Source organism: Cydia strobilella, chromosome 11, assembly GCF_947568885.1.
Source record: "Cydia strobilella chromosome 11, ilCydStro3.1, whole genome shotgun sequence".
NCBI classification, from domain to species: Eukaryota; Metazoa; Arthropoda; class Insecta; order Lepidoptera; family Tortricidae; genus Cydia; species Cydia strobilella.
Genome location: NC_086051.1, coordinates 13,705,078 through 13,718,047, shown reverse-complemented (window position 1 = coordinate 13,718,047; position 12,970 = coordinate 13,705,078). Strand labels below are relative to the sequence as shown.

General features: G+C 36.9%; 1 protein-coding gene and 1 long non-coding RNA gene across 5 annotated transcripts in view; both read right to left on the bottom strand.

Annotated features, from left to right (window-relative positions):
* LOC134745668 (uncharacterized) overlaps positions 1–12,970 on the bottom strand; it is a 447,357-nt gene that overhangs the window by 155,081 nt on the left and 279,306 nt on the right. The window lies entirely within an intron of this gene.
* LOC134745620 (cyclin-dependent kinase 14) overlaps positions 1–12,970 on the bottom strand; it is a 107,180-nt gene that overhangs the window by 66,901 nt on the left and 27,309 nt on the right. For all 4 annotated transcript variants that reach the window (XM_063679723.1, XM_063679726.1, XM_063679727.1 and 1 more), the window contains exon 2: positions 7,639–7,725. In XM_063679723.1, the coding sequence (XP_063535793.1) occupies positions 7,639–7,725 (87 nt within the window). The remainder of the gene's footprint in view (positions 1–7,638; positions 7,726–12,970) is intronic.

Below are 12,970 nucleotides of genomic sequence, written 5' to 3'. Positions count from 1 at the left end.
TAAGTTATGGTTCAAGAAACTCTATTCACAGGCTATTTAGGTAACGGTAATTACAAGAGAAATAAATAATGTATACTAAGTATCTAACAAGAGGAAGGTATCATTCATTGGTTCGGTATGAATTATAGAACAAAAATTACGTGAATAATGTATGAATCAACGTGACAGTGGGATTAAAATCTACGGCGCAAGTACCAGGAGACAAGAAGTTAACAGGAGCCATATACGGCGAGTCTGTTAAGTAGCGTGCGAGCTGATTCACCGCTTGAAGGTCGCTCCCACCCGTCTACGGGCGTAGTACTTCCGTTGTGATTACTCATTGTTTTACATCAATTGTTTATAGATAAGGACCAGGTAAATGAAAGTAACTATTTTAAAGGACGGTTTTATTGAATCAAAAATAAAGACGCAAGATGTTAGCTTGTAAAGCGGTTTAGAAATCTATATTTAACGTATCGCATTAATTTTTGACATCAGATTGATCTAAAGCGAAACTAAATAAGTGCAAGAGCAACGCACTGATAATTAGTTTGCTTTAGAAATAGATTAGGCAAACAGAAGGAAGGCCTAGTTTTATGTTTGTTGACTTTAATACTTCATTGATGCATGGTGTCACTGAGACTTAGTTACAGATTAACACAGATTAGGTTTATAAAGTACTAGGCGAGCATGATCGATCTGTGACAGCAGCACGAGGGTAATTAGGACCGGTAACCTGCGAGCTGTGTATTCCTATTGCGCATGCGAGTCGAGTTTTTGAGCAGGCCAATGTAACGTGACTACAATCAGTAACAGCAATGTCTAATGAGAGACTGTTTTTATACTGGTTCACTTGAGTCTTGGTCGGACAGCGATTGATATGACTCCCCTGATCTGAGCCAAGGAGAAACCGCTTGTTTGACGGTGGCCCCGATCTGCGACACTTATCTTGAGTTGATAATAGACCGCGCGCAAACTATTTATGGCTTACAAGGATGTGGTGTGATTTATACTAAACGAGTCAAGTAATGGAGGCGAGAAACGCTCGTGGCTTCGTGGCGCTTGTACATTGCGCAACGTCGGTCTGGGTCACTTAATGGCTGGTGAACCCTTTGAATACTTTAGTAAGTAGGTACATCGTAGTTGTACTCTTACATCACTAGATTTTGGCGGCTTAAAATCTCAATCAGGATTGTGGCAAGCCAAGTGAACTTGGGCTTTAAGATGCAGGGAAAAACCTTAAGATGAGAAAGGGACGACTTCACCTCCGACTTGGGTACATGTGAGAAATACATGCATTCAACCAACTCTGGCATCCGTAGATACTCGTACTTACTTGTTAGTGAGGAACTTATACTTTATATTGTCGTTCAAGCTAGTCAGGGAAAAGAGGTACAAGGTACCCATACAATGCCAAATTGGGGATACTCTCGTTCCGGAGCACCGCATCACATACTTGGAGATGCTGCTTGACGCGTGCCTTCCCAACGTGATGAGACGTGCTTCGCAAATTCTAGTAGTCGTACTGTCAACATCAAATGTATGTTGACGTTCTTGTAAACTTCTTTATAATTAGGCTGAAAACGTATACGTCGGGAAGAATGTAAACAGGTTAACTTTGCGTACAATAAGGAAATGTATCCGAATTTATTTTTTATTCGGTGGACGTTGATTTGTGAAAGGTTTCCTTTATGCTAAGAGTTTTTTTTTTAATTAATAAAGAAGGAAGAATTTTATTAGACGCATAGGTTCTTATTTACTTCAAATGTCAATACCATTGCTAATGCCTCATTTTCACGTTTCGTATATATTTCCCAAATTAGCGTCAAAACAAGGACTATATAATACATACATGATTGTTTACTCAATAAACTTTATTGCGTTGTAAATGCCAATATTAGTAACGTATGTATTTATTTGTGAACTTCTGATTGTGCAGTCATTGAGTCATGACCGGTGTTGCGTTGCGTGTGTGATCCGTAGATGGTTCGTGTCACATAATTGTACGGTGCGGCGTGGCATAACAATCATGATGTATTTACATGTGATCTAACTAAATAACAAAATAGTATGCCAGGGACATACATAAGAGTTTTGAATGATTCACGGTTAGTTTCACTAGACTTATATTGACAAAACAATAGAAAAGGTAATCTCGGTCTATATCCCGGTCAATATAAGTCTAGAGACATACATATCATATTTACAGTTTATTATTACATATTTTAATGTATACATATACCGGTTCTCTACTCTTCTATAATCGGCGCTAATTAAAAGTTCACACTACTGTGCTTTTTCGAATATCACAAAGGTTACGGGAAGCTTATTCTAATTGTAATAACAGGTTATGAATTTGAAACGTCACTTTTCACACTGATAGATCATATCCATAATTAATACAAGATCAAATTTATAACCTGCTATTACAAACAGAATAGGCCTTAGGTTCTCTTCTCTATCTTCGTATTATTACAGAATTTGTGTGCTGAACTGTTCGGTTTCGGTATTCTTCCGTAGGTATATAAACTTCTTCTTGCAGGGTTCCTACATGATCTTTTTTTGAATTATGTATACGCAGGTGTTTGACCACGATCCCATCTGATGGTAAGTGATGATGCGGTCTACGGTGGAGCACGCTTACCTATGAGATACCTATTAAGTCTTGCCTTGAAGAGCCCAGGATTGTACTCATGACACAGACTCGGGCAGGGCGTTCCACTCCTTGGCAGTTCGCATAAGAAATGTGGAAGCAAAACGTTTCGTGCGTATTTTCTTTAGTTAGAATGGAAGAGAAACGCCAATGAGTTTAGCTATTGAATCTCAGCAAATGGATAAACTGGAAAACTTTACCGGGAGCAGAGTAAAATCAAACAACAATAGTTCCATATTGCGTCCCGGGCACACCGGACGCGTCTGCCCGGCGGATAACCTAACTTCCAACGCTACAACAAAAGTAAATAACTAACTTTAACATGCTCGTATCTTACATGATTGTGGATAAATTCAACTTTACGTAGTATAAAATTGAGTTCAAATTTCAGTAAGTACTAAGGGTAAGTCGATATTAAGCAATGTTTTGCTTACATAAGCCTGAGTCATGCGACAGGAATATTGCATATTTATGGAGACGAGGTAGGTACTAATATTTCCATACTCGTATACTTTTAGTATCTTAAACTGGTCTCGCATTACATCGAAATGAAACACTTTATTGCCTGTAAAACGCAGATATTGGTATAAATAATATATTTACGACATTAGTAATGTTATCGGAGTAAAGGTAAATGGGAAAACAATTACTTAAATACCAGTTAGTTGGGAACAATACATTTATTTATAACTGCCATTTATACATGAAAGAAAATTGTGGGAAATGGTACAAACACTGAAACAACTGTGGCAACGGGTGTTTTTCAGGAAGGCGCTACATAACTTGGATAAAGCGTCCTCACCGCAAGAAAACATCGTGTTAAACTTTTATATTAACAACAAGGTAAGTGTTCCTTTTAATTTTACTATCGGCGATACTTAAAAGCGTTATAAATAGAAATTTCCTGTTCTCCGCCGCTTGAAGACTTGAACTCTATTGAGATTACGCAAAAATCTCTCTTGAGCGCTTATTACAAGGGTGGACGGAGAAAATTATGTGGAATTAGCTGTAAGCTAAGCTGCAATTTATTCGCGCGGACGCAGCTTGCAGACGGTAAATCAGTGCTCGATAATTTGACCTAAGACTAATAACAGAACTAGTTTATAGACGATCACTTCTAGCCTTGTGGTCATCTACACCATAGAATGTAGAGAATGAAGTCATTCTGGGTCACGTTGAATTTAAACTTATTACAATTAAACCCTGAGGGATATTGTCACTGTAGATAAAGCTGCTTTTCCACTGAGGCGGAGATGAGTGGAGATGATAAAATTAACCAACAGCATAGGTTGTTGGTCCATCCACATATCTTCTCCGCTCCGCTGGATTACAATCAATGCTATTGGTTGATTCCTTTAATCTCCGTCTGAGTGGAGACAGCAAAAGTAAAAATTGGTCCACTTCAAATTGATAGTTTATAAATTCTTATACACGATACCTTCGTCATACTATTCGGTTCTGTGCAAGTTTGCATGGCTTACGTGACATTTGTAGCCTATAATACAACGGATTTATGACTTTTATGAGAGTGTTTATAAAGTCTATCCGAATTAGCCAACGATGTATAAAATTCCACAGAGTTACAATTGTTGATATGGCTTCACGAAACAAGAATGATTCATCGATAAGGAATACGATATTTATTGCTGAAAAATATGACGACAACGTTTATAATGGTAAACGGCTATAAGTTACAAACAGTTAGAACTAAAATCAAACATGATCAAGAAAAATCTTTGTAGGATTGGTAGATAAGTATGTTGTACGTACTATGTAATGCTTCCCAAAAGGTTCCAATGGGGTTGGCCTGGCGCCTGCATAAGTTTTACCTGTCAATTCTACGAATAGTGTCAAATTCTTGTACTTTTATAATGCTAGGGCTTAAATGCTAACCGTTAAAGCCAAATCCCATAGGCTATATGTGTATACATAATTATATGTATACATTAAACTAGAAACAGGGTTAACCTATGATGGCACCATCTATAAACCTTTGACAGTTGCCAACCCAATCCTAGACGCAATTGTTCGGCTACGCTCATCTCATGTAATGCCACAGAAACACAATCGGAATATAAGACAGCGCATTATTTTCGTTGTCAGTCCAGACAGTCCGCGCGGATGGACTCATAAACAATTTAAATGAAAGACTTGCCCTGAAAATTAAATTTGCATTAATTCTCGCTCCCCCTGATTCACCGCAACGCCTGTCTCACGTGATCCGGTTACTCTCATTAAATAAACGATTCGTACTTGATATCATTTTCTGTAACAGATGATTTCCTGCGTGCGTCAATAAGGTCCAATCGGGACCTTACTCGATGGTTGAAAGAGAATAAGCTATATTTGCAGCTAGTGATCTCTTTTCTCTTTAAGTATCTTTGTTACTCCCATCGTGTACTGCGCAATGCATCATATGTATGATTCCTGATTACGCAGTTTTTAGGATCTAGAAGCCACTATTAAACTGGTGAGAGTATGAGTAAGTGTAATAGCCGTGCAAGACTAAAATAAATAAATATTAGGGGGACATCTTACACAGATCAAACTAGCCCCAAACCAAGCAAAGCTTGTACTATGGGTGCTAGGCGACGATATACATACTTACATAGATAAATACAGGAACAAATATTTGTGATCATCACACAAATAAATGCCCTTACCGGGATTCGAACCCAGAACCATCGGCTTCACAGGCAGGGTCGCTACCCACTAAGCCAGACCGGTGGTCCCTGTTATTTCCTTGTTAAAAATCCCTGTTATTTCCAGTAATTGCTCTAGTGTAGAATGTAGAATGTTACTCTAGTGATCCCGGATATCGGGATCTCTGACAAGAACCATTTGTTTGCATTGAAAGACATGTGTCTTGCTCAGGTTGTACCCAAGGGTTTGGACATTGATTTTTAGAAGTGTGTTCTTTGCGATATAAATAAAACAAAGGTAACTGGACCAATCGATGTAAAAATTTGCAATAATGTCGTCTTGCGTCTGATGCTGCCAGATGATGTTTCGGAGCAGACAAGTAGTTGTTTAACCTTTCATAAGTGCGTGGTGGTGAAAAATCGTGAGTTCAAATCTCGGTTGTGCCGTATACAGCAAAAAATCCTAAAATGATAAACTATGACAACAAGTTCGGTAAGGATCCTTATCATGCACAGACAAAGAGGTTAATCCTGTCTGAATTTGTTTTTAGGGTACTTATAGGGCCAGAAATAGTTTTCATACATTACGCTATTTCTGTTTAAACAATTATTTTAACAGGTCCAGTTGGCACAAACCAAAATTGACACAATAGAAGTCTTCATATAAAATAGAATGTTAGCAAATTACTCAACAACGAGTAGGTACACTGGTGCAAGCGGCCTTAAGACGCAAGTTAGATAAGGGCCAAAGAAATATAAGCTGTTTCAAATAATCAATATTGCCGGGATAGGCCGTTAACGCGTTAGCGAATTGCGTTTACAAACAAATTTGCTTACGGAAACGACTAGAACGGTGTTAATCGATTTTCCTTGAGCAACAAAACGCTTTTGAAGATTGAATTGCTTTCATCGTACAGCTTTGCATTGAAATAACAACGTAAAAGTTAAACGGCCGGTGTGTTTGCATACATTGGTTTGCTGATCAGGTGTGCTCGTGACAAGCTGCGGTTTGATGGTTGCTTTAATTTGCAATGCGGTATTTTATTCAAATGAAATCAGTCTGATAGTGACTATATTTTTTATTAAATTAAGCCTTACTAAGTACCTATTCTGCTCATAAAATCGTCTCTCCAAACGTGACGTGTCTTGTGACTTATCTTCAGATAAGCAATTATAGATTATGGTCCCATTGCAAATCTCGAATTATTTATTGCTGTGTTGGTAAACAAGAGGATTTGATTTATGACGGCGCTATATCTACCAACAGCACGACATACACCATACCATACCTCACATACAAAATGGATGGAAAGCACTCGAAGCTTACTTATTTCCATACATCGGGGTTTTTGGTGCAGGAATAAATTCGTGTATTTTAACTATGTTTATTGTAAAATAATTACCAATCTATGAATTAAAAACAGATAGAAAGTTCCAAATGTGCTTAGAAATGTTAAAATATAGTGGGTTTCACAGTTTTCACTTTGTTTACTAGTGTAAAACATTCCCGCACCAAAAACCCCGATTTATGTTTATTTCTCTATGACCACACTTATAAAATCATATCAATTATGACAAAGGTTCGTGTAGTTATGTTCCCTAAATAGCTATATTATAATCGTCGTAATCTATTTTAGGTCTAATATTATTCAGTCTTGATTTATTTTGGGTCTACTATTATTCCAACTACGAGTAAGCGTATTATGCTAATGGTAGTTACGAATTCAATTAAGGAAGGACAATATTGATATATTAAGCATTTGCAAATGACAATTTCGTAATGCGTGATACCTAAACAGTAAGATTCTCGGTGGGCTGATTACTATAAAACAACTTTATTTATTTTCCGGAAATCGGAAAATTGATTTTACGGAGATATTATAATCATCATCTTTGATAAATTCTATATGATTATAAATTATATAAACTTTAGTACCAATGTATAAATTTATACCTAGATGAAATAAAATAAAAAACAAATACAGGCCAGACGAAAAAATACCTTAAATCAAAACAAAGATATGTCACAAGCGACTTAAACAAAAACCTTCATACTTTAAGTAAGTATTCAACCAAATTCAGAAAGTCCTTTTTAAAGTTGTTTAAAAATAACCCTGTCACGTTTTCAGATTAGTTCTGGTGTTGGAATCAATTAGAAGTGAATGTGACAATCGCCAAGATCCGATGATCACGCGATAAAGTGTCTATTTGTAGAACAACTATTAGTTATCTCAATCTCAGTATTTTTTTTTCCTGCAATTTCCTCTTGGGTACAAACGGTTCAATTATATAAATAGGCGTTTCCTTGTTTAGTTATAAGGAAAATAATATTCCAAGTAATTTGTTTCGGGATAGTATACTTACATAATCTACCGAAGCTAAGGGATAGGCGCTTCCTGAGCTTTTGCATTTTGCTCATTGCGCCTCCCCTTTTTTCTCTCATTGTCACGCCTGTAACAAAAAAAAAACAACGTTTACTTAATTGAAAAAGCGTGTAACCGTTTTTGTAACAAAAAACGAGCTTTTACGTGCCATCAGCCTAATTCGCCTTTATCCAAAAATGAAAAAGACGTAAATAGAACCATCAAAATAAGTCATTATGATTCGTAAAACAGTATAAGATTCTCAGAACATCGGATACAAATGTAGCGCTTCAAGTGCTAGAAACGGCCGAAAATATTCTTCAGATCGGATAGTATGCGAGTGGCCTAAGACAATGCGTTGTTCCTAATCGTGTTGACAACTTATTGAACTGCGATATCACAAAGGTTATCGACATTGGCGCCATTTGAATTACCACTCACACGCATTCCGTTTAAAAATAACACCTATAAGATTATATGTATGCGTATAAATCTGCCAGAAGCTAAATATAGCTCGAAGCAAATTAATGAAAGTCGAGAATGAGAAAAAATGCGGTTTAAACAACCGCATACATACATCTAGACAACGATAATTCGGTTTGACAGAATCATTCTTCCTGAATAGGGTTGTAGCCATCTGTTGAATTTTTTAAGAAGGAAGACAGCTTCTTTTTTGCACAGGCCTAGCTATTCCCGTGTGTTTTGGTCTATGTTGTATGTCGTTTCCCCTTCCTCTCAAGGTGTTGATTTCAAACTAAGTAGCCTATGTCCATACTCAAAGCTGAAATTTTCTAACATGCCTGTATTATCAAAATCGGATTAGCCTTACAGATATAAAGCAGCCTGTTATAAATTCAGACAGAAGCGTTTTTCAATTAAATATCATACAGTAAACATTCTGCACACAAGTGTAAAATTAAAGCGTTATAATTAACGCCAATCGGTTCTAAATAACAGTAACCAGTAATAACCCAATAGCCCGCCAAAGTGATGTACACGAATACAGCGGGAAGTAACAAGTGTTGCGCCGTAATTAATTACACAATTTATGCCTAGCAGTCACGCCAGGCTCTCCTTTATAACCAATATACACGACCTTTCAGAGGAAAAAGGTGCTAACAATGTTTCAGCTTCATAATTCCTAACATATTTTAAGGTTTAGACAGTTTTAACAGGCATGGCTTCGCGTGTGAATGAAAATTTGCCGAAAATTTGGAGTATGGCTTCTACAATATTTCAATCCCAATTTGTGCGGAAAGAATGTCGATTTTGTGCACAATGTTGTTTCAAGCAAGGCAAAACTAATTTCTGGATTAGACTAACACGGGACGGAGGATTAGGGCCCAAGGGAAAAGGCCTAGCTATGGCTGGACGAGCAGATAAGACAGACTATAAAATAGGCTCCCAAACTAGGACGTGCCTACAAGAAAAGGAATGAAGTGTCTCCAGGATATTCCTTACAATAAATCGTCCTGAGCGTTGTATTATTTACGCTAGAGTTAGAGTAATTTCGAAATAAGAACTACATACACCCCGGTGACGTATAAATCCGTAACTGTAATTGAATGACCGTTATTCCACATGCCCAGGGCGGAATCCCAAATGCACGTATAAAGATATTCAAGACGGCAATAGTGCCATAAAGATGCCAGATGAAAAGTGTTTAAAAAAGAATATTGACGCGTAATGTCGTCGCGTTACTGCCAAGTCTGTAATACCGATGAAACTCTTCAAAGAAAGCTCAGCTTAACATATTTTATTGCTTTCCTACATCAATTTAGCAACAAATAGTATTATAAATATCAATCAGGAAGACACCTTGGCTGTAACTTTACATTTCCGAGTGTACAAACTTGTATAAAAAGGCCAAAAGCATTATGTCGTCACAGTCAGGGGCGTTTATGAAAATAAACATATACAAAGGTAGTCTATTGTAGGAAACGTGGGTGAAACTAACCTTGTGATCAGTGATCACGCAACAAGCCATGAGGTATGCTCGTGAACGACTTCACTCATCACATACAATTATTGATGTCAAAATTGTCAAATGATCAAGTCGTGAGTTCATGGTTCTTTCCAAATAACTATGCCAGTAAATTGTATTTGCGATCAATAAATTTCACTTTCACAACTCATAGCAATAACAATACGCTAGATGACAAATTTTCATTAATGATATCAATCGTTCAGGTTTATTTTTAGGGTCAAATGTCTATATGGGACCCATTGCATTAAAGCAATACAAAAGTCAGAAATGATAGCCAAAGTCCGACAGTCATACTTCACACGCGAAACGCTCCTAAGAAAACGATAAGTGAACGTGACGTGAAGGTTTTTGTCGGAATATTGCGTTTATGTATATAGTTGCTATACAATCTTTTTTTGGATAAAATGTAAGGAATCGAATGGTACCCTTACTTTTTTCCTTTTTGGAAGTTAAAAAATTACTTAAATTTTGAAACTTTCGACTCCTGTATTTTTGTATTATTTTCATATATTATTTTAATATCTACATTATTGTGATAAATTACTCATTTGCTATCTATCTTACTAGATTTTGTTCCTGTCCTATATTAATATATTAAATACGACTATAAATGTCCGTAGTTAATTTTTAAATAGATCTTTAATATATAGGTTGGTAGCAGCGGCATCTATCAAACTTAATGGGAACGAATTGCCACAGACATAGAAACTTTCTGCGGTCTATCTATTTATAGAAGCATACAAATTAAGGGCTAACATATATAAGAGAAATGGTCAAAGTTACGCCATATACCGATCCCCCGAAAGTACTCATTTGTTTAGACCCTTAATAAACAAGCTAAATGCTTCAATAATGTTTAATGACGTATAAAAATGTTTACAAACGAAAATGTTAGAGGCAGGTCATTTGATAACAAATGAAACGTAGTCAAAGAAAGTATGTTCAACGAAGGGAGAAAAACGTTAAGTAGTTGTCCTAAGAAAAGGCAAAAGTTTCAACAGATACATAATACGCTTGTTTTTGTCACCGAAGCTCCGAAGTCCAAAGTAATTATGAAAGAGCAGTTCAGACAAACACGTAAGAAGTAATGCCCGTTCAATGCCCTCAGCACGCGACCTGGTTACTTCATATCTAAATCGATATCGATGACAGGTAGTAAAACATTATCCTTATCACTATTAGATACACATATATTATGAATTGTTACTAGTTTAGAAGTTATTAGGACATTTGCACCGCTGTCGCATTCATGGTTCATATCGAATTTATCATATGACAATAGGAAAAACCATTCATTACTTGATTACAAAATCGATATGTAGACATTGAAGACGTCACACAGTTGCATTCAAAGCCTTTCTTTATTATCATCTTACTATTTTTGTTTCGTGCTTATCACCTGTACATGTACATAGCATCAAATTCAAACAGATCAACGACCGCAATAACAGTTCAGATCAATGGTATTGAAAGTACCCATCTGCCCGTTCCAGACTCCAGATGCAGAAAAAATAATTACACAAAGTCAAGCACCACTAACTCGAAAAACCAGCCGGTAATCCAGCTTTTCAATTGTAGATTACGAAATTCCATAATGAGTGTATGATCAGCGCCAAATGTATCTATACGCATAAAGTCTTATTACAAAGGAATAAGCTACGAAAGTGTAAATATATATTTGACGTACACTGGCGATGGCCTGCCAAAACTTTCGTCGGCGCCAGGTCGACGCGTCGTGTCCGGGCTCCAGGTTTCAAAACATTCCCATTATAATGGCCAGATAGGTGGATTTATTGCACTTTGCGCTGCAATCGTGAATGAAAATGCACTGTTATGTACGATGTAGAGGAATGTAATAGCACCTGAGCTTTGTAGCACTGCATTAGGGCAGACAAAGGTAGCTTATTTACCTATAGGAAGACTGGTTTAGGGCGACACACACAATACGACCATTTTATATATAAGTTATATAACACTCTATAGTACACCTGATTGCATTCCAATTTTTCAATGAAGGTATTATACGGTAGCCATGCGCTTCTGAGGACGTCCTTGGCGGTCAAAGGGGTAAAATCTTCACCTGTGGTCAAATTTTAACTCCTGTGATAGAACATGGAATGCTAAATTTAGTCATTCTCATGCAATTCTGTACACTCTCCCAAATGCAGTTGATCCAAATAAGACCTCTGATACAACGAATCAAATAAATTCATTTATCAATGTTTACACATGTGCGACGAGTCACCTGCGAGCTTTAGCTTTCACCCAAAAACTAGTCTTGTTATCAATGATTAGAGTACAATATCGAATGTAGGTTGTGATAATTCGGCGCCGGTGGCGCCACAGTCAACAGGCCTAGAGCTAGAGCAAACAACCACCATGAGCAAACTTTCACACTGTCGGCAGTATCTAATCTGGAAAGCGACAGGGACAATAACTAGTAACTAATAAGTTATATATGACCGCTGAAAAGAAACAATAAAAAATGTGTGGCTATATTGCTGTTATCTAGGTTCACAAGAGCAAGCGCCGAAGCGCTACCAACTTATTGAGCACGCACGTTGTTTGGTTACCACACGCTGATAGTTTCTAATAGTCGACATAATTAATTACAAATACAAAATCGATAAGGCTAACAAGTTGTTTGGTAACATCGATAAGCTATTATTACACTCATTGCATTAAGTCAGACAACACACAAATGACCTGTTCAAACAACGGGTTCCAAAACATAGTATATTTAGCTGGAGGCATATTATACGTGCAAAATATGATTTGGTTTTAATACCTGCGTGAGTCCGATACAGTCGGACAGATGATGCCGTACAACTGATGAGCCGATCTTTACGTTTTACTAGCGACTCGCCCCGGCTTCGCACGGGTGCAATGCTAATATATTATACATATAAAATAAACCTTCCTTTTGAATCACTCGCAACCGCATCAAAATCCGTTGCGTCGTTTTAAAGATCTAAGCATACATAGGGACAGACAGACAGCAGGAAGCGACTTTGTTTCCTACTATGTAGTGATGAAGGATTTTTATTTGTTAGATTGGAACATAACTGTGGATACTATTTCTTGTGGAGTTTCTCCCCAATTTCCAAAAAAAAATTTCTGTCACATAAACGTATGGACAAAACGTATGGTTGTGATTATTTATGTTATTTTCGTACCTCTTAAAAACTTCAAACATTTTTAATCGGACAACTTAGGATAGGGCTAAACTAATCTCTCTATAGCGCTCGAAGGAGTTACCTACAAACATTTAAAAAAAGACTAAAATTCTTATAAAACCGCGTTGATATTGAATTACATACAATCGGTATTATACTTAACATTTCTG